At 37.1% G+C, this 24807-nt stretch overlaps 2 protein-coding genes across 4 annotated transcripts in view; one reads left to right on the forward strand and one right to left on the reverse strand.

The window, feature by feature from the left end:
- The first annotated feature begins 3359 nt into the window (after positions 1-3359).
- The window catches only part of kay (transcription factor kayak), a 34885-nt gene continuing 13437 nt past the window's right edge, over positions 3360-24807 (forward strand). Inside the window, exon 1 of one of the 3 annotated variants that reach the window (XM_070286315.1) lies at positions 3360-4074. In XM_070286315.1, coding sequence (XP_070142416.1) covers positions 3649-4074 — 426 coding nt within the window. In that variant the 5' untranslated portion in view covers positions 3360-3648. Of the gene's footprint in view, positions 4075-10323; positions 11335-23946; positions 24450-24807 lie in introns of those variants that run through there. The other 2 variants (XM_017164967.3, XM_017164968.3) reach the window with 2 other exon arrangements.
- On the reverse strand, positions 20313-21462 carry fig (fos intronic gene). Its single transcript, XM_017164970.3, has one exon. The coding sequence runs from the start codon at positions 21362-21364 to the stop codon at positions 20369-20371; it is 996 nt and encodes a 331-aa protein (XP_017020459.1). The 5' UTR covers positions 21365-21462; the 3' UTR covers positions 20313-20368.

Raw genomic sequence — 24807 nt, forward strand, 5'->3', positions numbered from 1 at the left:
TCACCCCCGCCAAAAAAAAGCTTCCAGCAGCAAGGAACAACAACAAAAGCAAAAGCAAGGAACAGTCGTACAGCAAAAAAAAACTATGTGACGCCAGGGCGGGCAGAGCGGAATAAAGTCAATGATCGGCTGGCGCTGACGTCGCCCGCTCTCCACCTCTGCCGCCGCCGCCGCTGTTGTCATAATTAAACGCGACAAATAAAATTTGAAGAAAACGAACAAAAAAAGAAAAGACCCGCCGCCGTCGCCGTCGACGTCGCCAGGCTATAATACAACAATGAGACAACAATAAATTCTTCAATTAACATTCGCACAGGTAAAAAGCATGGCGAGAAGGGCGTGCGAGAGCGACAGAGATCGCACGCATTACGGCCAGAGAGCGTGACTGCGCCACTCTCTCGTAGCTGTTAACGTGTATGTGTGTGAGTGTGCCAGGATCATTTGCATTTTTTGCAAGGTGTCGCATAAAAGCAACAACAAATTCTCTGATTAAAATGCAGTTACAACAACAAGAACAAGCGGCGGCAGCAGCCAAATAAGAACAAAATTTCGCTGCTGACAAAAAAAAGTGGGCACGTCGCGCATATTTTTGTGATCCCCTCCTGTTTTTTTGTTTTTGTTTTTGTGTGGCTTTTGTTGCATAGATTAAAAACCAGCAAAAGTAAAAAAATTAAGGCAGCTGAGAGAATGAGGGAGAAACATTTACAAAAGGGGAGAGGGTTTGGAGTAGTGCTGTCACTATCGGTTTTTTATGCTAACTTTTTGCTAAATATTTTATAAATATTACAAATTAATAATAAAATAATAAAAAACAAGTCAAGGCTGGTGTACTCTGCAGTTATTATACATTAAGACTGGGTAATTCATTTTAGAGTAACATTTATGGTTTGCCGTGTGCAGTATCCTTTTTTCTCAGGTCCTTTAATGTACTTGTGGGATAATTCCATAATTCAAAAATGACTTGAACTGTTCATATCTCTGATACTCTAATAATGATTAAAAAATATAAGCCTGATTGCGGATATTTTAATGTTCCAGCAGAACTAGTATCTACTTCTCCATGATCAGTATCTATCAGATATTCGCGATACCTCAAGTGTTTTCATCCATTTAATTAATAATCTAATACTCATTCGCATTTCCAAAGTACTGAAATTATTTATATAATTTTTAATATATTTAATCATATAATGTTACAATATATTACCAAAATATTGCACTTAATTATATAATTTTACAAATATTTAAGCATTTAATTTCGCAATATATTATTTCACACTTACATATGTATTTTCTTATTTCTGCTCCTGAAAAACCTGGCCAGCACTCGATCACAGTGCTCTCGCACTGCTGTTTTTGTTGTCGCGCCTGTTCTACATATTGTTTTTGTAGTTGGGGCAGAGCGGTGCTACCACCGCCGCGTGCCTGTTTGCATTAGTCATAGCGCTCGCAGCTGCGGCGCAGTCGACGCAGCCCAGAAGACGACAATCGCTGAGTGAAAAAGCGAAAAGCGAGTGAGGCGGCCAAGTGATCTATGAGCCAGCGAGCGGAGCGGACGGATCGCCCATTTATTTAGCCAATTGGCGCCAAATAGTAACACCAGCAATCGAACTCGGCCGAAAAAAAAGCGTAATAATAATAAGGCGAAAAGCGAAAAACCACCCAGAAAGGTGTTTGCGAAAATTGGACGCTGGACATGCGATTAGTCACAAAAACAACAACAAAAGCCGAACCGAAATAAAACGCGCCTCGTAATAATTTGTTTTTGATTTTTTTTCTTTTGACAATTTTCGTTTCGGGTTTTGTGCAGTTTTTTTTGTTGTTGTTGTGTTTTTTTTTTATTTCGGTTTTACCTGAAAAAATATTGAAACCCCGAAAAACGAATGGCCGAAAAAAAAGAACGATCGTACGCGAAGTTCAGCCGAAGTGATCGCGATCGCTCTTCGCCTTTTGTCGGCAGCCTTCGGGTGTGCGATAGTGTGCGTCCGGCTGTGTGTGTGTGAGCTGCCTTTGAGCGCAGGTTTATCAAAATTTTCATTGGGTTTCAATACACTTTCTGCCGCACTGCCGTGTGGAAGTCTCTGCAAGTCGCTAGTCCTGGCCTTAAAAAAATAATAAACAAAAAAGAAAATAATACAAGTGAGCAAAGAACGTGCAGTGAAAAATAAAATAAAAATCTTACAAATGTGTGTATCTGGATGACATGTAAAAAATAAATATGAAAATATAATGGAGTCAACGAGTGTGTTTTCAAAAGAATAAAAATGAATAAAATGTAAAAATAAAAATAAACAAAAAAATACATAAAAACAACTTTTTACTGAAGCTAAGGAATTTGTAAACCAGACAGCCAAAACAAATAATGTAAAATATAATTAAATAAAAGGAATTTTCTTAGGAGCTATCACCAAAAACAAAGAGTAACTTGAACTTTTCCTGAAAAAATTAATAATAAATAAAAGCTTTTAACGAACAAAAGAAATTCTTAAATTTCAAGATAGAAACCCAAACTAATTTGCTTATTTATAAACAAATAAAAATAAATATTATATTTAATAATAACAACCGAATTATGCAATCTTAAACTTAAACAAAGTAGTAAAAAGCTAAGCAAACTTTTTCGAAAAACTAATAAAAAACCGCGAGCAAGCTGTGTCTGTTTCTGGATGATATGCAATTAAATGAAATATAAAAAAAGAACGTGAAATTATTGGCAAAAGTCATAATAACGCCAGTGTCTGGTTTTTTCGTTTGATTTCGTTGCCTGTTTATAACAAAATCACGTAATTTAATCCGTGTTTGCTCGTTACGGTGTTTGTTTACGCGCCGCTTACCGTTACCCAGCCACTTGGCCCGCACGTGCTGATCGGAAAATCGAAATAAATCGAAAAATCCATCGGAAAACCCATCAGAATAAGAGGCGACAGTTGGAAAGTGGGCGTGTGAATGGAAATATCCGAATTTGCAAGGGAAACACACACTTATCAGTGCGAAAAAAAATATATAAAGGGAAACGAATGCAGTAACTCAGCGGGAAGAACAAGGCAGTTGAGTCATCTTTCTCCCAGTGAAATCGCCAAGAAAAAAACCTTTTCTCCACATTGAACAACTTGTAAATAGAAATAAAAGTTGAAGAATTCTTTCTGAAAAAAAAAACGAAAACTAAAAAGAAAAAAACAGTAGCTAATAAAACAGTTTATACCCAATACTGAAAGCAAACAATAAAGTTTATGACAATATATATATTTAACATCAAATTAAAATTGGTTAATAATTAAATTTTCACCTCTTTAAACTTAAAGATCTGAAAAATTAATTAAAATAAATAATATATAATAACTAATTACAGAAAAATCTCTTTAAAAACAGAGCAAAAGAAACCAAGTCCCAAGGATAAAAAATAAAACTATCTTAGCAAATACCTAAATCAATCCAAACGAGTTGCCAAAAATTAAATATAACTTGTAAATAAGTTTAAATAAAATTAAAAATCTTGTAATATCTGCAAAGAAAGACAGTTGACGATAAATCAAGCCAAAAATAAGTGAGCAAAAAAAGGAAACAAACAAAACAAAACAAAATAAAACAAAGGAGAGCAGGAAATTGCAACATCTCTTGTGATAAACGCTGACAATCTGTTGCCCGTTGATGATTGCAATAAAGGCCATCGAAATGCAGCACAATAATTATAATGATAATTACAACGTTTGGGGCGCCTCCTGGATTAACGAGTCCAATAAGCAGCGCCAAATTAACATTAACAACAACAGCATGAATGTCAATAATTACAATCAGCAACAGCAGCAGCAGCAGCAACCTCAGTATATTCAACAGGCCACTTATAATAACTACACGCAACCAACAACATCGCAGTCCAACAATTGTTATTATCAATGTGTGCAACAGCAACAGCAGCAGCAGCAACAATTCCTGGCACCAGCAACCACATCTGCAGCCGTATCCTCGCACCAGCAACTTCAAAATCAACAACAAGCTCATCAACAAACTCAGCGCCAGGACTATGCATCTGTTCAAGCTGTGAAATATGTCATGGATCATCATCAGCAGCGACATGTGAGTACATTATTTAAATATACAATATAATAAAAAATAAATAAAATATTGCGTATTGCGTGCGACTTTGGCAAAGATTAAACAAAGAAATTCCCCTTAATAAAAGATAAATGGTGAAATACACACCAGTACAATTTTATTTCATGTAATTGCGAAAAAGAAAATACATTAAGAATTAAAGCAAAATAAAATAATATTAAAAATTATATTTTCTAAATTTTTTTTCTACATAACATAATCTTGGAAAAAATCCTTAATCGTTCCTAAAACTATTTAAAGATGCAACTCTTGACTTGATTTTTTTCCTTGTGCATATGAGTGAGGCAAAAACTAGGCATTTACGATTGCCACCTCCCTGATCTCTGCTATTTGCTGTCGACTTTTATTTTGCGGTTTTTGTGGGCGGCGCTTCGTTCCAAGTCGATTTTTTTCTGTTCGCTTTTGTTTTTGCTCGTTTTTTCCATTTTTTCATCTTTTTTAATTGCGTTTTAGTTGGGTGAGAAAATCGCAGCTGGGAAAACGAAAAAAAATGGCGTCCAAGGGGCGTATACTTGATATCGCTTCCATCACGTATGCGACATGTTGAGCCAAGTGCTCCTCCGTTTTGCCCCAAATATATACATAAGTATGTTTTATTTTTCAAGCCTTTATCTGAAGTAAATATTTACTGACCGCTGTGGCGTGGGAATGCCACTCCCCAAACACACACAAAAAAAAAAATAATAATAAAAAAGGGGAATAAGTAAATAAAACAAACAATAAAAAATACATTTCGAGTAATTTAATTTGTTCCAACGGCGAACAAAAAAACTGGATCTCTACATGTACATATGTAAAGTTATTTAAATAAATTTAAATTAAATCAGCAGACAGTTACAGATCTGAGCACCAACAAAAGGGTTTAATTCGCGGGGGATATTGCCCGCGGGAAGCATGACCTTTTTGAACTTATTACTCGCAGTTGCAACGAATTTAAATTTAAAACTGAAATACTGGAATTTATAAAGGTTTAAGCCGTTTTTATAAGAAAAAGATCAAGAAAGCTGTTAACTCTTAAAAAATTCGTTAAGTTTTTTAAGATACTTTCATGAAAAAATAGCCCAAGTTCATACAACCAAGGGCGATTATATGGTCAATTCTTTTAATTAAAAACCCTATCGTTTAAATGTTACAAAAACAACCCTTTAGTACCATAATTATTTAAAAAACCAGACGTATGACTATAGTCGAAATGACACTATCTTTAAGCAGAAAACCCCTTTAGTTGGCAGAAGCGTTTTAATTTTAATCTGAACGATCGTCGCCGCTCTAGAGCGCGAAACGCCTGATAACGTCATGTTGTAAAAATACCCAGGTGATGCATGCACACATGTCTCCCGTGTCCGTGTCCGTGTCGCGACGGAAAGTCTACCTGGTCGCCTGAACATTATCGCCGCCTCGAAACCCCGGAACCTTGGAAGCTTGACAATCCAACCACCCCATGAACCCCCCCAACGATGACGGTGAACACACGCCGCGGACAGAGCCAGTTCCTCCGGACCGGACCGGAGCAGATAAGAGTCCAGTTGCATAGTCACGAACGTGAACCAGGCCAGGAAGTCAAAAAGCCGTAAACAGCCGCTAGAGAAGCAAAAACAACTGAAAAGTGAAACCGTAGAACGGAAATGCCAAGAGCCGCGAGCACTCCGGAGCACATTCACGGTGTTTCTACTAGGAGAAATGATATGGTTACACAGAGACAAATATTGTCATTAAAATGGAAATTAATGTTATCTAATTTCTATCGCAGATTGTAGTACATTTAAGTATGTATAATAAATTTCCATGTTGAAAAGAAGGTATAATATTAAATTGTAAATAAAATCAAACTGATAGTTTACTATTCTTGATTTTAAATATCACGTTGATCTGATTATTTATGAAAATAAATATAAAATTAAGCAACATTTCAAATTAAAAATAAAAGGATACAAGTGAAATTCTAAAAAATATGAAATTGCTATTTTTAATACGAATTTTATTTCTTCAAATTCTAAATTTTTTACTTTTATTTAGAAGTTTCTTATTTTTTTAAATTATAATGTTAACTTAGTGACTGTTTAATATTTGAAATTATTAAAGTGGAATTTTAAGTTAATGTTTTTAAGTATTTGAAAGTTTTGGTTCCATTTTTTCGTGTGTAGTTAGGATTGAGGTTCGTGGTTCAGGCTGATTTTCGCCACTTATCTGCCGCGTTGGTTGAGTTCCTGAGTTGAGCAGTTGACAGTTGGTATGACTAGGCCAAATGCTTTTCAATTGGTCAGGTCCGAAAGGCCCTGTACTTCTTAATCAGGAGAAACAATCATATAATCAATGAGATTTCAAGAGAAAAGCTTTTAATGAATTTCTACAAAATTATACCTTGTATTTTTAATAATTGTAATTTAGTTTAAACTAATTTTAAGGATAAATACAAAAGGTTAATATCAATTAAAACATATAAAACATATATCCAAGACAAAAAAGCTAAATATTAATCGTCTTAAATGTAGAATTAATTTATATATATATATATATATTATATTCTAAAAACCATAAGAGCATAAGAAAAAAATCCAAACATAGTGGAAACTCCGTTTCCATAACTTTCCATGTTATTTTTAAACATTCTATTAAGTATGCGGGAATAATAATTATTTCCAAGGAAATCCTGACAATCATATGAATTTCCCCCAGTAAATACTTCTTTGACTTGGTCATAATAGGTTACAAAATATGTGAAATGTAATTCCATTAAGAAACCCTTTAATGTATATGGGACTTTAAGGAAAAGCTTGTTTTAAAGTTACTTTCAATGCTGCAACTTTTGGTTTTCTGTCCTTGAACTTGTTGTGTTGCTGTTTCTGGAAACAGTATGGTGTTGATCGCTCTGCTTTGCTCCGACTTTTGCTGTTGTTATTGTTATTAATTATTACAAAAACAATTAACAACTTTATTTTGCCGTCGTTTAGGTTTTATTGTTGCCATATCTGTTATTATTCCGTATGCTTAATTTTTTAATGAGCGTCGCTCGAAAAATACGGTTCTACAACAAACTCATTAAGTTTTCTTAATCATTTACTTGGTTGCAATAGTTAACACGCCCCTTTCGCCTTTATTTTTTTGTTGTTTCTTGTTATTTTTATTTTTTAAATGCTCCCATTAGCATTAGCAATCAGCTGTTTTTTCGACTGAAGGTCGTCTCTTTTGATTTCGATTGGGTTTTATTGGAACTTGTTTTCCTATCAATGAAAGTGCGGACCACTTGTCCGTGAAAAAACACATTTGCACCTGCCAAGCACCGAGAAAATAAAACAGCAGGCATCGCACGTGCTTAAGACTTTGAAATAATTGCAACGGAAATAGTTGCGATATGATTAATACCTGCCTATACATATATACGTATTTTATACCATATAAACGCCCACCAAGTCTAGTGGTTCCCATTCATTCATAAGGGAGCTCGAATTAAATTTCCTCAGGGTGTATTTATTAAATACAACTCTCTGGTTCGGGGCTTATTCATTTGATACCGGGAATTATAAACAATATTCCGGGAACCTGATGACTTGCTGACGATGACGTCGCTCGCCCTCCTCCATGACGTGATCTCGAAACTTTAATCAATGCAAACATTATTCAGGCGATCGTATCGCTATGTAAATAATTAAGTACGAATACAAGTTGTTTGGACTTAAATAAATTAAGCGTCAGCGCAAGCACTTGAAGTGATAAGTAGATATAATTATAATGTAATTGAGACTTTGGAGATACGAAAATGACAAACAAAGCACTGTAGATATATGCAATGAAAAATCTCTGAGAGATTAATGGTGGTTACTTTATTTATATGGTATTTAGTGAAAGTATAAAGAAGGTTATATATGTCAAATAAATAATTTTATTACAAGCTTATTTTCTTGCATTCATCATAATCCTTTTTAAAACATAGAAATCACTTACGTAAGTGGCAATAAAAAATATATAATGCTCCTTCCGCTTCCGATTTCCTTTCCGCCGGCAATTCCCGAGAATTAACCCAAGGTAACCCATAGAATATGAGCTAGAATGGTAACCTAATCAGAGTGGTTGGTGCACCCGTGCAGTCGCCTGGCAAATTGCTGCAACATTAGCAGCAACTGAAACCCAAACATTGAAGGCATTCAACCCTCGGCCTTGGTGACACTCCCATCTTCCGTCTGCTCAATGGCCAGTCTGACGTCCTGAAAACTCGGGAAGTGCCACAGCTCGACGCCAGCACTCAGACACCGCTTATCGGACTCGTGCTGCGAGAGGTGACTCTGTCTCTGTCTTTGTCTCGATCCGGAGTCATTCCCAAGTCCCAACTAATGGCGGTGGCGAGTCCCAAATCTACCTGGCTACCTGAGACCTAATGGGTCTCGGAAGATGCGAATGCAAGTCCGAATGGGATTGGAATTAATGCATACACATCGTACGGGGCGGTGTTGCTGCGGCTAATAGACGCATTTAGCACGCGCCCAAATGCATCTTGCAGATACAGATACTCTCGCTTGCACTCATTAAACGACCTCGGACCTCGGATGGTTGCACTGGGAGAAAATGTAAGGGAATAGACTAAAACCATTTGAGATTGTGAGAGAATCTTGTATTTGTGCAAGTTTGTGTATGAAAATCTCTGAGAACAAAGTTTTAACATTAATATAAAAAAAATACATTATTAAATAACAAGATAATTTAAGTGACTTTTTAAATTCTTAAATATAGTAAACCTTTTATCTAGTTTAAATATTAAATATAAATATAATATAAACAGCAAAAATAATGATAATTCCCCTAGTAACATTCCCCTTAATTTAATTCTTAATTTAGAAAGGGTAATTTATTTAACTAACTTATCTAGTTTACATATAAAAAATAAATATAATATAAACAGCAAAAATAATCATTATTTCCCTAGTAACATTCCTCTTAATTTAATTCTTAATTTAGAAAGGGTAATTTCTTTAATATTTTTAAAATTGGCTAAAATACCCTAAAATAATAATTACCAAAATTCCCCTAAATTTAATTCTTAAAATAGAAATAACTTTCAAGTGACTTTTTTAACGTGTGGCGAACCTGTCTGTGAGTCCCAGAGCCTTAACCCAAGCCTATGGGAATCTGAAAATGAATCTGAAACTGAAATTGCGGGAGGCCCACATTAGTTTCACTTCGAGTATCTGTGTGTTGGTATCCAACACGTATCCGTGTGTAAAAACCCCGATGAGTCATCCGAAAACGCAAAGTGGCGATGCGATGCGTGGCATACATAAATCCGAAACAGCAACAACAACAAACGATACAAAAACAAAAAGAGAAGAAGAAGAGAGAGACACAGAGAGAGAGCGTGCGAGCGGACCAAAACAAAGTGGAAAATGTCAACAAACGAGCTGCGCGCCAAATTCTTCAATTGAGTGCAACTGCTTTTGAGCCGAGTGGTACTCCCTCTCTCACTCAATGTGAGTTATTCTCATTGGTAATTTTTCTCGCATGCAATAAAAGGCTGACATGTGGTTTTGTCGCTGTATGAGTGAGAGAGGCACTCTTGCATGCTCTCTGCTTTGAATTGACATTTATTGTGCGCTTCTTCTTTGCCCGGACATTCGTCAGGGCCGCGAGCATCGGGCATTGTATGGAACGGAGCAAGAAAATACCGTTCACGTGGGATTTTCCATGCGGTTTTGCGGTTTGTTTAATTTGTTCAAGGATTATTTTTGGCATTTATTTTTGGCAAGTGTCAAAAAATATATACATACAAATATATATTTTTTTTTGTAACGGAAGCATGGAATAATTTGAACGAGAAATTGTGTTAATTAAATACGGGCAATTAATGATTCAATGACTCAGGTTATTTTTTTTGGGAAAGAGAACATTGTGTATAAGAGTTGCCTACTTTTTGGCTTTCATAAAGAGAGTATATAATATTAGAAGCCTAATCTAATATTAATAATATAACCACAAAAGCTAGAATGGCCATTCAACGTTTTAATTAATTAAAACCCCTAATTGAACTAGTTCTCGCAATCCTAGCTCAAGCAAACTAGTTCCGCTCTTTGGGAACTCTGTGCATCCCTGGCATATACGCAACTTGTATTTCCAGGCGCTGCGCGTGTGTGCGAGTATCTGTGTGAGCCGCTGCCGTATGCTGGCGCGCTAGTGTGCACTGTGTGTGTGTGTGTGAGGCAATGGCCAAGACGTCACCCGACGGCGGATAGCAAAGCGAAGCGGTCTGTGGCCGTCGCTGCTCAGTTATTCAGTTATTTTTCGCTTTTTGTTAAGGCAACGCGACTGCAGCCACGGCAGCGGAAAGCCACGCGGCTTTTGTGTCTCCCTCTCTCTCGCGTCTCTCGCCCACAACGCTCTCTCTGTCACTCATCCTCTCTCTCCCTCTCGCTCGTTAATCGGTCCGCCCAGCCCAACGCCCCCTCCCGTTCGCACGCACTGGAGAGCCACGTTTGGCCAGAGCGAGATAGGCGATAAAAAACACAAAAACGTTACGTTTATTCGCCCTCGACTCCTCTACATTCGTTTGTTTTTGTTGTTACAGTTAATTTTTAACACTTTCACAAGTGCATACGAGAACATTCCCCAAAAACAAAAGCAGCACGAAGGCAACAACAAAAGGAAAAGGCGCACACTACGCCAAAGGAAATAACAGTTACACGTCCATGTGTAATTTCGCGTTATCTACGTCCGTGTGTGAGTGCGTGTGTGAGTGAAAAGAAAGAAAAATTCAAAATTGGAAATAACACAATTACGAAATATTGCAATACTAAAACAAAGCCGTGCGAAGTTCAAGTGTTGACAAGAAATAAAACATAAGGCGGTGCGTGCTTTTCGGGGCGTGGTCCGGTCCCACTAATCTGGATTCTAGAGAGTTCCCCGCTGTCAAACACTGGAAAAACCCTAACCCATAAGCGAAGGAAGTGAAGGGGAGTGTGTAAATTGTTTATTAAATAAATAACCATGAAAGTCAAAGTCGAGCGCACAACCAGAAGAGGCGGCGGCGCCTTAGCAAAGGCGAGGGAAGATGATCCCAAGCTGAAGCCGGAGAACCAGGATGGGGTAGAAGCAGCAGAAGAAGATGAGGAACTGGAGGAGGAGGAGGAGGAGCAATTGGACTTTCTGCCCGCCGATCTAACCGCAACGATATCGACATCGACAGCTAAAATAGCAGCAGCGGCAACACCAACAACCGCCGCCGTGCGCAATCTTATCGTAAGTGGAGAGATACCCTATTTGTATACCCTAGAACAAGCGGGTATTTGGGGTCATTTGTTCCTAGCTTAGTGGAAATAGTACCTAAGTTTTCAATGGGTTGTGACTACCCCACTTTTTTCACAAGCTTTTTTCAAATTAAGGTATGACATTAGAACATAATGTTAGGAGCTAGAAGAAGGCTCTGTTGCTGTTGGAAGTATTAGGATATTACTATCTAAAGTACCTTACTTAAAACCATAAACCGTGTTGTGACTTAATATAGGCATGGTTTTAAAATCAGAAATCAGATACAAAAACTATAATATTGTAATTGTAATTATTATTATTTTTTTTTTTAACTGGAGAACCTATGCATGTAGTAGGTACAATAAGTTTTAACAAAACAACCTGTAGCTGTCTTATTAGCCTCTCGTTGGGAGTTGGTTAATCCATAAACTAATTGAACCTGTTTTCTATGCAAAACTAGAGAGACATGTAAACACATGAGAGTAAAGTAAAAGTCCTTATTTTTTATTAGTCAGATAATTGTATAAATAATTTGAATTTAAATCTTTTTTTAACATGGTATTGTAGTTAGTGACTGCTTTTCATTTTAAGATATTTAGTTCTTTTGTTCTATTTGTATCTGCAAGATTTGATACCTAGTAGCTACCATGATACTTTGAGATGTGCTAGGGTATTTCAAGCTTCGCATCATAATCACCAACCCTGGCTTTTTTTTATGATGGAATTAGAAGAGGATAGATATGGGGAGGGGGGTTAGGATGAGATGTGAGCGCGGGCGGTACGAACTGGTACTGCATAGAACGCAATATACCCCTCGCTGCCCCACTGTTACTTCCCCTAGCTTTTCGATCGCCGATGCCGCCATATTCCGATATATTTCTCGCTAAAGGCAACAAAAAATGGTGATGGCGAAAAGCAGACTTTGCCTCAATCGCAGAAATATATAGAAAAGAGCAGCAAAAGCTTGTACGCTCTGGAAACTTGTTTAAAAAAATATTTTGAACTTTTGTTGTTATGTATATTCCTTTGCTTCGTTTTTTTATTTGTGTTTTTTTTATTATGATTATTCGCCGAATTGTGTTGTGCGCATTTTGTTGTAGCTTTCCATTGTTATTATTATTGTTGCTGTGTCTGTGGCTGCCTTTTGCTGCTGTCTCGTTTTGGGTTTTTATTTCGTATTTACTTTGTCGACATCTTTGGAATTTCAATTTACACTTTTGTTGTTGTTTTCGCGCTGTCACTCTTCCATACGCACACACTTGTATGCTTCCCCAGAGAGAACTACACTGCTCTCTCTCTCTCCCTCTGTTTCGTTCTCTCAGTTCACACAGATACGTTTAATTTATCGCATGCGAGAGAGTGCAGTGAGAGCAATTGAGTGGTTTTAGTGTGTGCATTCCTTTGTTGCACTCAAGGTTGCCGCCTCTCTCTAGGTGTTTCTCTCTTGCGCTATTTCGTCGGCATGTGCTTTGGATTTTCGGTACTCCCCGCCTTTGTATCTTTGTATCTCGTAGCTGCATTTGTATCTTTTTTGCGGCGTAGGTGCGGCTATATTATTTGTGTTTTATTTTCATTTATTTTTCCTGGTTTCGCAATTGCAACACGTGCAGCGCCGCAAACTTTATGCTGCCGCAGTGTGGCCAACGAGCCAATAAGACTTCCACTGAGGTCAAGGCTTCCAATCAGCCTGCTGGGGGGTAAGAATCCAATTGGAATCCAATAGAAACTACAGCATTCTAAAAGAAATCATTTTGACAGGGGAAAAATCAAGCTATTTAATTGAATTGTTATTACAATTACTGCGTCAAAAAAGAATATTGCGATAAAAATAATTTAGTAATAAACTATAAAAATAATAAATTAATAACAAACTATTGCTAATTGTTAACTTAATTTTAATTTTAATAATTTTAAAATATTTATAAAATGTATGTATCTTTAACATTTTATTTAAAAATCATCCGTAAGCATCTTAAATGGTTCCAAAATAATGTAAATTTAAAAAAACGTTTAAAGTTTTATCATCAAATATACTATATACTATACTATATTCAGTACAATATTCGTAATAGTAATCGTGACTAGCACAATTCAATGTACCAGCTCTGAGAGTTTTTAATGAGGAACATTTTAAGCACAATTATTGTCGACTACGCCATTCTCCCCACCCTGAGAACTTTTATCTTAAATAACTTTCAGTTTAAAAATAGAAATAAAAAAATAACTTTTCACTTGTTATGAATAAATGTAATTGAAATATAGAACAACTGAGACTTTGCTAAGAAATGGCATTTTCGAACGAAAAGATTAAAAACCAAAATATTTTAAATGTCTTCTCGCTGCACAAATCCTTTGGCTAATACCAGAATTGATGTGCCACATTCTACATACATATATTTCAACATATATGTATGTACATATCCACATATATTCCTCCCCTTTTATCCTCTGCTTTTGTGTTGCCTGCCTTGCTTGACATTCGGCATTATGCTGCAGTTGATTTCACCATAGAATTAAATCCAATGCCAAGGTCAAATGGCACTCAGATGCTTCAGAGAGTCTGTTGATAACCCCCTCAAACCGAAACCGAATAATCCCCCCGAAAGCACCGACGATTACCACTTAGAATGTCAGGCAGCTCACGCGTCGCAATGTGGAGATTTCGCTCGGATGATGGGGTGGCTACATATGTAGCTATAGGATACATAGATATAGGGGTGTTGTGTGGGGTTGGGGGTATGCTATATGCCGTATATGGTGCTATGCACTTGAACAACTCAAATTGCCTTTTTTTTCGCATTGTGCTGCATAAAACATGCAGCGTGCTACATAAATATTCCATGCATTAAAAGCAAACGCATTAAAAGTCACGAGCAAATCGGCTAACGAGCAGCGAACTCTCCTCGGAGATAACCTTTTTAGAGACTTTTAAGTATGCACAGCAGGGGTCAAACTAATAGCATTTTAAAAATAATAAAGAAAATGTAGAAATTTAATTATGGTACATTAACAAGAAAAATATGGGGAAAACCAATTTGTAAAAATATGGAAAATTCCTTAAGTGACTCTTTTAATATACATTTGAATGGCTTTATATATTAACAATTTATTATTTATGTATAGCATTCTTTAAAGAAAAGATTATACAATTATATAGGAATTATTTTATAATTATATTAAAAATAACAACAAATAATTAAATGTATAAAACAAAAACCATTTCCCTTATTTTCAATTTACAAAATAGTTGAAAGTATTATTTCAACCCCAACTGTTTGACAGCCACACGTTTTGTATTTTTGTGTTTTAGCACTTTATAATCATGATCAGATATCCTACAGAAATTGCCAATTTAATGTGCGCATCGACTAAAAATAAATAAATATAAAATTGCCTCCGCCAATAACGAAGGCTCTCGCAGCTCGTTCACTTAGCCAGCAAAAAAAAAAAATATATATATATATTTGTATATATATACATTTGCATATGCATTTATATGCATAAACAACAAACAATTAATTATTATTGTTCTTGTTCCCCGACTTTGACTTCTTCGCTTTATTTACTTTATTATTTACTCCCTACGTTTTTATCGCCGTATTTAACACTGGTCTGTGCAAAACTTTTACGACATTCTGACAGTCCTCGCACTCTTTTTTTTTATTTTTTATTATTTTATTATGCCTTTCGATTGTTCCTGGAAATTTTCATGGGATTTTGTAAATTCGATTGCCTTGGTGCACCAGCTCTGATATGAACAGCGGATTGATCGCACCAATAGAACAGATAACGTAGCTGTAGTACAGTTGTAATTGACATTGACGCACTTGTCGTTGAGTTACAAACGCTTTCATTGACTGGCTTTTGGTCTCTTTGAGTTAATTTCGCGGAATACGCGAATTTGTAATAGTTTTTTTTTATTGAAACTGATAAAAAAAGAGTAAATATAGACTTTGTGTTCGATGGAAACTCCTTGAGTTCTGTGGAATATGGTTAAACCTGGTTTTTATAGTAATTCTTATGAAATCAAATTGGTAGATATCAATGGTACTTGTTGAATTTGTTTCACAATTTATTGAATACTGATTAAATATTTTAGGTATTTTTTTGCAGATTTTTTAAGACTTTCTAACCTGAATCTTCTGTTTTATCTATATGAAAATAGGTTTTTGTTTATACTTTTTTATCTAAACGTTTATATTGGCTATTTGAAGGGGAAATCTGTTATTATATTCTATAAAAAATTAGGTAATAGATTTATTTCAGTCATGAAACGTGAAAATAAAAACCAGAAATGTTTGGTTTTTTGTAGATTATGTTCCGGGGATTTTTTAACATTGAAATACTTTATGATAGTTTTGCATAAATCTAAAAGTTTTCGGTTTTTTTCTGCTATGTTTTACAGATTTATTTATATATCTATGTGAGCAGAAATTGAGGTTTATAACCACCTAAACTAAATTTGTTGTAGATTTTTATTAATTAGTTATAAAAGTCCAATCTTAATTTAACAAACAATGTAATTTTAGCTTGATAAACAACATTTAAATGTGGTTTGCGTTTTTTCTGCAGCTTTTATAAATGGAACGATGACAAGATGAATCTGCAATTTCTGAAATCTTATCACAGTTTTATTTACTCTCGTTTATCTTTATTTACTATTTTTCTTTCTGGTGTTCTCTTTACCCCAAAAGTTTTTACCTTTGCGATTTGCTTTAACAATTAAGGGAAAGTCCCCTGAAAAAAAACAACAATTTTTGTCTGCTACTAAAAGTCCGTTTAGCTTGTGCATTTTGGCGCTACGCTAATGAAATTATCTCATGACGTCAATGGCTTAAACTTGGCTTAAGCTAAGGCCGTTGAACAAAAAAATAAGTGTTAGAGTAGCAAAGCCGGTTTTTTTTTTGAGCTCGCTTCATTTGAGAGCCAAATTTGGTCACACGATTGCTTTACCCGCATGACGTCACAACCAGCGAAGAGAAAAGCGATCGCTTTTCAGCAGCAATGTTAATTTTTTCCTCTCCCCCGTCGGGGAATTATGTCATCATCACTTAACTAACAAGCAAATATGTATGTATGTTATATGAAAAGCCAACAAACAAAAGGAAAATGTCAAAAGTTGCGTGCTTTCGCACTAGCTTTCGATTTCTTGGAATCAAATTGGGGCGTCATGGGAGCAGGGAGTGAGGTAAGAAAAAAAAAGAAGGAAAAATAAAGCAATATTATATACACACACTTATCGGGAGGAGCGCTGTTTACAAGGGGGATTCGGGGGGCGACAGATAGTGCCGCGATAGTGTTATCTTTTGCATACAGAACACCGCACAAAGCTACAGCCATGCCTTCGTTCAAAATGCTAAAGATTGAAATTAACTGATAAGCCCGGTGACAGCGAATTAAACTGAAAACCCTACCATAATATTTGAGCAATTACGTTATTAGTTTTTTGTGTTTTGTTTTTGGTTTTGAGAGCCTATAATAGTTGCTATATTACCAAGTTACATTATTTGCAATTATCAATTATATAATGGGGGGTTTTCAACCCTTAAATGTGTGTGAGATTAATTTTTACTATAATACAACAGAATAGAAATTATATATATGATGTTTTCTTTTGTTTAAATATATTTTTATATTTATATAAATTTGTAATCAAGAGTTTCGTATTATAAATTACAATTAAGTATTAAAAGCCCATAAACCACAGCAGTTCTAAAGAGGAATAACAACATGTAGTCAAAGAAAAAGGTTAAAAGGTTTTTCATAAAATAATATATAATATAAAAAGCATACTTAATAATAATTAAATGAAATATCTAAGCTAATTTTTCCATTTACCTACCTCAAAGCCATCCCTCTGCATAATTCCCAGACCACACCACTGCCCGCGTCATGTCGATTAATTTGGTTTCGTGGGTTTGTTGAACTCTGTCGAGTAGATGGAATATACCCAGAAATTCGTATTCAAATTGTGGGTGGTTGTGGGGGGAGGAGGTGTTTGGCAGTGCTAAATGCCAGTTGCAAAAGCAAGGGACCCCCTAATTGAGTTATACATTGGCAAATACAACTAATTCCAGGCAAACGGAAATGGTAAAATGGTATTGGGGGAAACTGGGTGTGGAAATGCCTGGATTTCCCCGTGGAATTGGAGCACATCTGGAGGCAAGTGCATTTCTTGGCACTGAAAGATTTACACCTCCCCGAGCAGCAGCGAAGCGATCCTGGCTGCCCCGGATCACTTCCCTCCCTATATAGCATACTGATATATGTATATATTCGCATTGTGTGACGCATCTTGCTGCGTGAAATTCCAAGAAGAGGCGCAGCATCGGACGATGGCATTCCAGTAAACCAGGAGGGAATGGGGAAAGGGTGCTGCCAGCTTCGATTCGCCATGGCGTTGAAAAGTGCGAGGCGAGAAAAGATAAAGCCAAAAGGAAAAATTATCAGGAACCGACCAGCAGCACACACAGCACTCCCAAGATTGTGTCAACTCCTTTTTAAATGCAACTGAGGCTCGAAGGGATTTGGGGTTTTTTGGGGGAAGAACCTCAAAAATAATATAAAACTTAATTGAAGTTAGAAATATTTATAGTTTTTCTGACTTTTTACCAATAATAAAAATTATTTTATTAATACTTTTCCCTATATTTAATGTTTGATAAGGAGAAAAAGAGTTTAATTTGATCTACAGAATTTCGGAATCGAAAAGGAAATATCTTTCCTGTCTTGACTCTCAAAATATCTATATAACTCTAGAAATATTTAGGATAGTAGGTCATATAGTATTTCTTAATATACTTTTTGATTATTTTCTAGAAATATTCTCATACTTTCATAGATATTTCTAGAGATTTTCCTTTATAAACTTTCTAAAAAACTTCTCGATAGGCTTTTCTATCAGATTTGTTTTTAGAAATTTTGTGTAAAAGATCGTATTTAAAGAATTATGTATAGTTAACAAATTTTCTTTCTTTAAAAAATATTCCAGCAAACCCTTAGACTTCTAGAAAATTCCATGGAAGCCCCAGATGTATTTCAAAATTTAGATAGATATTATTTCTTTCTAATTGTTTAATTACTAAATAAGAAAACTAAGGTAGTATCAGTATTTTGAATCATTTTTTTACATTTTGATAACTACTTAAATATTAAATTCTCTACTTAAATATAAACTACCTAAAGAATAAGGCCTCTGAACTAAATTTATTTAAGGGATATATCCCAGTCGAGAGCCGTTTTGCCTCCATTTTAATCGACAGGCTTAAATGCTTGGGGAGAATTTCGCAATGCTGCACTGGGGATTTCCAGCACCGGATCGCCTGATTTCGCCTTTGGCTTCCTCTCTGAGTATCTGAGAGCTTTTTACGATTTCACTCACTCAGATATCTCACTCAGATATATTGTATATTCCCTCTCCGAGTATTATTTGAGCGTTTTAGCGAGTCGAGAGAAACTCGTTTTTTTTGTTGACTACGAGGTTTTGTTTGCGAGTGGGCGCCAAGTGTGGAGCCCTAGGCCGTGGCACGTCCCGCTGCCCCCTTGGCCCCCGCACCGCACACCAACTGGGCCAAAATGGAAAAAGTGGAGAAAAAAAAACGCACGAATTCTGGTTAAACGGCGGTGAGTCATCCCGGCGCGTTGTGTGTGGAATCGGTTGTAGCTGGACCGTCCATTCATAATCGCGTTTGCTGAATGAACGAGCACCTATATAGGCACATACAAATCAGCGTCTTTATAAACAACAAGAAAGGAAGCTAACTTCGGCACGCCGAAGTTTGTATACCCTTGCAGATTGGTTTTCATATTTATATTATAAATTATAATGCCGAAAACAGACACTAAACGGAGTTTCATAACATTTTACCTATACTTAATATGTTTACAGTTTGACAGTTACAGTTATACATTCCCAGCTTTACATTTTCTCTACATCTACGGATCACTTATATGGCAGCTATATTATATAGTTCTCCGATTTTCATAATATTGTTACCAAAATTCTGAAATAATACTAAAAGCTCATGTCTCAAAGTAGATGAAAATACGTTGAAAAACAACGAAGTTATAATTTTTTCTATCACTTTCCCTATCGTTCCTATGGCAGCTATAAGATATAGTCGTCCGATTTTCATTAAATTTATACCAAAATTTTGAAATAATACCAGAAGCTCATGTCTCAAAGTAGATGAAAATACGTTGAAAAAGAACGAAGTTATAATTTTTTCTATTACCTTCCCTATCGTTCCTATGGCAGCTATAAGATATAGTGGTCCGATTTTCATAAAATTTTTACCAAAATTCAAAAGTAATATATAATGGCCATGTCTTAAAAATTGTGCAAAAATGTTAAAAAACATCCAAGTTATAATTTTTTTTCTAAAAATTTATCGAACATTTGTATGACAGCTATATGATATAGTCGTCCGATCCGGCCCGTTCCGACATATATAGCAGTGAGAGTATATAGAAGACTATATGTAAAGTTTCATTCAGATAGCTTTAAAACTGAGGGACTAGTTTGCGTAGAAACGGACAGACGGACAGACGGACGGACAGACGGACAGACGGACAGACGGACGGACAGACGGACATGGCTAGATCGACTCGGCTGGTGATGCTGATCAATAATATATATACTTTATAGGGTCGGAAACGTCTCCTTCACTGCGTTGCAAACTTCTGACTGAAATTATAATACCCTGCAAGGGTATAAAAATATATAGTACGGCTAGCCTACAGCGGCGGTCGAGATAATAGCGAAATACTATGAGTATACTCAGTGTTGGGGTTGCCTTTAATTTAGGGATTTTGTTTAAATTTAAAAAAAGTAGAAATGTGAAGCTAAATAATATCAAAAGTAGAATTTTTTGTAGTAAAAATAATAGCTTATGACCATTTCCCAAAAACCTATACTTTTGCCTCCTTCTGTGCCATCCAAAGACCCCTTTTTATAAACACGAGACACGTATCTATATATTTTTTAATAAACATGGTATAATATTTGCCGACGACACCTCAACACCTATGGCACCTCGACGCTGGCCAGGATGAGGGTAATATCATCCGGTTTTCCGCCACAGGCATAAGGAATATTGTTTTCCCTAGCCCTGATGGCGAAAGGAGACTGAAAGTTGGCATTCAGCGAGAGCTCTCGGGCCTTTTCTACCAGCCGACTGGCACTCGCCTGTAGATCCCTTTCAGAGTCTCCACGGATTCCTTTGAGCATCTGGAGGAGCATGCTATCGGGCATATTGTCAAAGAGGCCGTCGGTGGCCAAGATAACCAGATCATGCGGTTGCAGGGTGAGGCGTGTGGACACGGCCATCTCTGGGCGGTCGCAGTAGAGAGAGTAATCTTGTCCACCACCAGGCGGCACCGTCAGCTGAAAGGGCGTGTTGAAGGCATGCGTTTGCTCTTCGGAGCGATGGAGGATCCTTCCATTGCGTACAACGAGAAAACCGCTGTCGCCCAGGTTGGCCGTGTACAGGGTGCAGTCCCGTCGATGCATAGCCACCAGGCAGGCGGTGCTGCTGCCCACCACTGGCTGTTCGCGGCGTTTTAGTTCTTGGTAGCTGGCAATTAGCAGTTCCCGGGGACTCTTTCCATCGAACTCCGGTCGCTGTGCCTGCCCAGAGCAGCAGGCCATTAGCTCAGTGGCAAAGCGTCCTGGGTCCACGCCCATATCACGCCATCCACCGACGCCGTCAGCTACTCCGAGCACCTCGGCCAGCGGCGTGGAGCTGACAAACCAGCTGTCCTCGCCAAAGCGCCTTTTCGAGCGGTCGTTGGGCAGACGCGGTTCCTTGGAACAGCCATGCACCACCTTGACCAGGTAGGGATCCCTGCCCACCATAACACTGGGATCACCAGGGCCAGAGCTGAACTTGTCCGAGTTGGACGGTTTCTTCATTTGGTTGGAGTCTGCGAAGGGAGTGGAGTTTGCGGAGGAGTTGCGCTGTAAAAGGTGTTGCATCAGGAGTGGTCGGTTGTTGATCCGGAAGTACTTTGATGTCAACATTCTTTTTGGTACATGGAAATTTTTATGGAGTATTTGTGAGGAAATTTCTGGATTTGTCAGTGGGGTTTATGTAAAAAATGTTGAAAATTTTATAGTGACAGTAAAAGATTCAAATGAATAATCCCTAAAAAAAAGCCTAAGATTATGAAATAATCTACTTAGAATGATTTATAATTTAGTTTATTATTAGTTAAAAACCTTTCTTCGATCAAGTTACTCATATATTTCGAAATAATACTTTATCTAGAAACCGAAAACAAAGCACGTACAACCAATAAGACCTGATCCATTGGCCTGACCATAAAAACGTCAACTTTCTTCGCAATTGGGGCTAATAAACTCAACTCCCTGATCAAATCGCAAGCAGTAATCAAGTTGGTTTCTGTTTACACCATAAACACTTGGCAATCGTAAGACCCATAATAGGCAAGGGTGGTTGTGGTCTCTAGGAGTAGCAAGTATTTGTCATAGATTCGATTCCTTTGTTAGCCATTCAATCTTATCTTGATATGAGGCCTACGACACACACTGGACTCGAACCCCAGACCCCCATCATCATCATCATCATCATCAGCACCGGAAGTTTTGATCACGCTACTACGGAACTGCAAGACTTATCGCGAAACCTTCCATATTTCCTTATCGCCGCGGCAAGGAAAACAATACGTAGACAGAGATAACTTTATTTTAAAGCACTGATGTAAACGCCTTCAGCAGATACGGGCCGGCGGCCTTATCAATCATTTAGCCAGCGGCTTCGGCAGAAAATCTCATTATTCATTATTTGTTATTCGCAGCAAAGTCCGCCGAATTACGAGCACCACTTCCTGCATGGGGAAAGTGCACAAATCCCGATATGTTATTCTGATTCTAAAAAAAGAAAACTACTGACCATCGAGTTCTTCCGAATCCCGCGCTATCTGGTGCTGGTACTTACCAGAACCGGCATTACAAACAGCTCCCGGTTTCAAACAGAGTCGCGAAAGTGGAAATGGAAACCAGTGGCAAACCCCTTATCATTCGTTATGACGTCCCAGCATGAGTGTGTGGAATTTTCTGTGGCCTAACTATATACATTTTTGTTAAGAGTTTACCAGTTTTGGGAGATTGTTTTAAGGGGTATTTTCCAGAAAACCAATTATGAAAAGAAGGGGGTTTTGGGGATATTATGGGGATTATGTTATAATTTTTGACTTGAATATTTTACATTTAAAATGTGCATAAAGACGGGAATCAATGATCTTCTTATCTAATATTATTATTAAGAATTGGTTAAAAATAGTCTACATAATATCTATAAATCATATTTTCATATACGGTTGAGACTGTATCGATATTTAATGTAGATTTGAAAATTCCCTTAAATAAAATGTTCTAAAATAGTTTGATATTTCTCGGTATTTTCAATGATTTTAAATGTTTAGATATGTACCCATCAAAACTCACAATATTTTCGATATAATACTGAAAACTTTAGTTTTTTCAATATCTATTACTATAACATATATCTTAATATATAATAAGATCTGTGTTCCATCAATATACCTTCCTAATTTCACATGCCAACCAAAGCCCGTCTTTCATTTCGCAAATCCTTATCGATCTGGGTCAGGGAATGTAACCCTAGCCACTTATTCTGATCTCAATTAGAATCCTAATTGACTGTGAATTTCTCTTTCTCGTTACAGGTAAGTAGAGCACAAATGTCCAGTGTCACATGACCCACTTTCCGCTGCACTTTCCGCCCGTTTTTGGGGAGGTAATACACATACATACATATGCATGTACAAAGCGCACGTAAGTGACGCCGCAAGGTCAGTGCGGCCTTTTATTTTTTAGAGCTATCCGCATACGATTACAAGGCATCGATACAATCGGTGTTCGGTGGAAGGGGCCCCCATCAATATTTATTGAAAAGCTAACGTATCATAGATAAAAAACAGAGTGCCTAGGAATAACACCTGCGCCGGACTGCAGTTGGTAACCTGAGCCACCTGAGCCTCCGGCGGCGGCGGCGACACCGGACCGCCGCCAATTGCGACCCATTTCGAAAAGCTATACCGGGCGATAAGAGCTCCTCCACAAAGGTTCACCATTCATGGGTTTCATATGGGCGGGACTTTACCGGGGTCTTTAAATTTAGTTGCTTATGTCATAACTAAATTGTCTCCACTGGGCGATAAGATAAGCCTGGCCAGAATCGAAATCGAAATGGGGAATCGCGGGGTAAACAAAAGGCTTTTTACGTAGCCAAAGAAAAACCAAGCTGCCGTGGGGCACGTGAGACACCCGAAAAATAGTTGAGAATATGGAGAGAATATACATATCTCAATCCGTAGAGCGTAAAGCATTCCTGCCTGGGTTTAACCCGATATATTTATATGTGGATGTGTGTATTTCTTGGGGCCTTACAGCTCTCGCTGCTGCTCAGGAAATGCCAGAGCCCCCCCATATCTTTTGACTCACTCGATGGTATTTTTTCGCTCACTCTTTTGCTCTCTGACTAAAAAACACTCAATCCGAGCCAGCGGACCGGGTCTCTGGTATAAAAAGCCCGCCATTCACGATGACGCATTTAGTCTAAACAAGTTGCCGTGCCAATCGCTTCGGCAGCTGTCGAGTGAATTTGAAATTGCGCAAAAAACGCAAACCAAGACGAGAAAATTACGCGAAAAGTCAGCAGAAAAGAAATAATATTGTGTGTGTGAAAAATTGCGACTCTCTCAGAATGTGCGGTGCCTGAAAAAAAATTTAAACAAAAGCAGCAAGCAAGTCGGCAATTCTAGGAAATATTGAAAACAGACAACACAAATAATTCGCACGATACAGATACAGATACTTGCCACCGCTACAGATACATTTATAATAGTGTGTGTTTCGTTTTGGCGAATTTCGCCAGAATTCGTTTGACTCACCCTGCCTGTGTTGCAGAAACAATTTAACAATTCAAACAAATATTAGCTAATTAAAAAAAGCAGTCAAAACGGAAGCCATACAGATATACGACAAAATGACGCTGGACAATTACAACATCTTCAACGATGAATATCTGTTCAGCATGCCGCTATCGCCGTTGCCCAAAGTGGTAAGAATTTTTAGATACGATTTCTATAGGGTTTATTTTTTTGTTTATCAGGTGTATATAGTACTACCATAGGTTTATACGAGTCCCCGCCCAAGTTTGGCATAGTTAAATGCGAGTGTTATCAGCGCCAGTGTTTGCCATGAAATTATTTGAATTCCTACACGGCAAGAAAGGTTAAGTTGAGGTGTAGGCAAATGATGGCAAAAGCTTGTTAACAAAAATATGCATTTATGTGGCTACGAAAAAATTTAAAAATTACTCTTTAAGTTTGTAAAATAATTAGAGCAACATTTAAAAATTAAATGTAATGAAAGGCTTTAATATGATTTCATAAAGCGTAAAAAAATATAAAAAATTT

This window comes from Drosophila kikkawai, chromosome 3R (assembly GCF_030179895.1).
Source record: "Drosophila kikkawai strain 14028-0561.14 chromosome 3R, DkikHiC1v2, whole genome shotgun sequence".
In the NCBI taxonomy this organism is placed as follows: domain Eukaryota; kingdom Metazoa; phylum Arthropoda; class Insecta; order Diptera; family Drosophilidae; genus Drosophila; species Drosophila kikkawai.

What these genes read in the sequence shown, in the direction of transcription:
- fig (XM_017164970.3), bottom strand. Translation starts at nt 21,364, where the DNA reads ATGTTGACATCAAAGTACTTCCGGATCAACAACCGACCACTCCTGATG.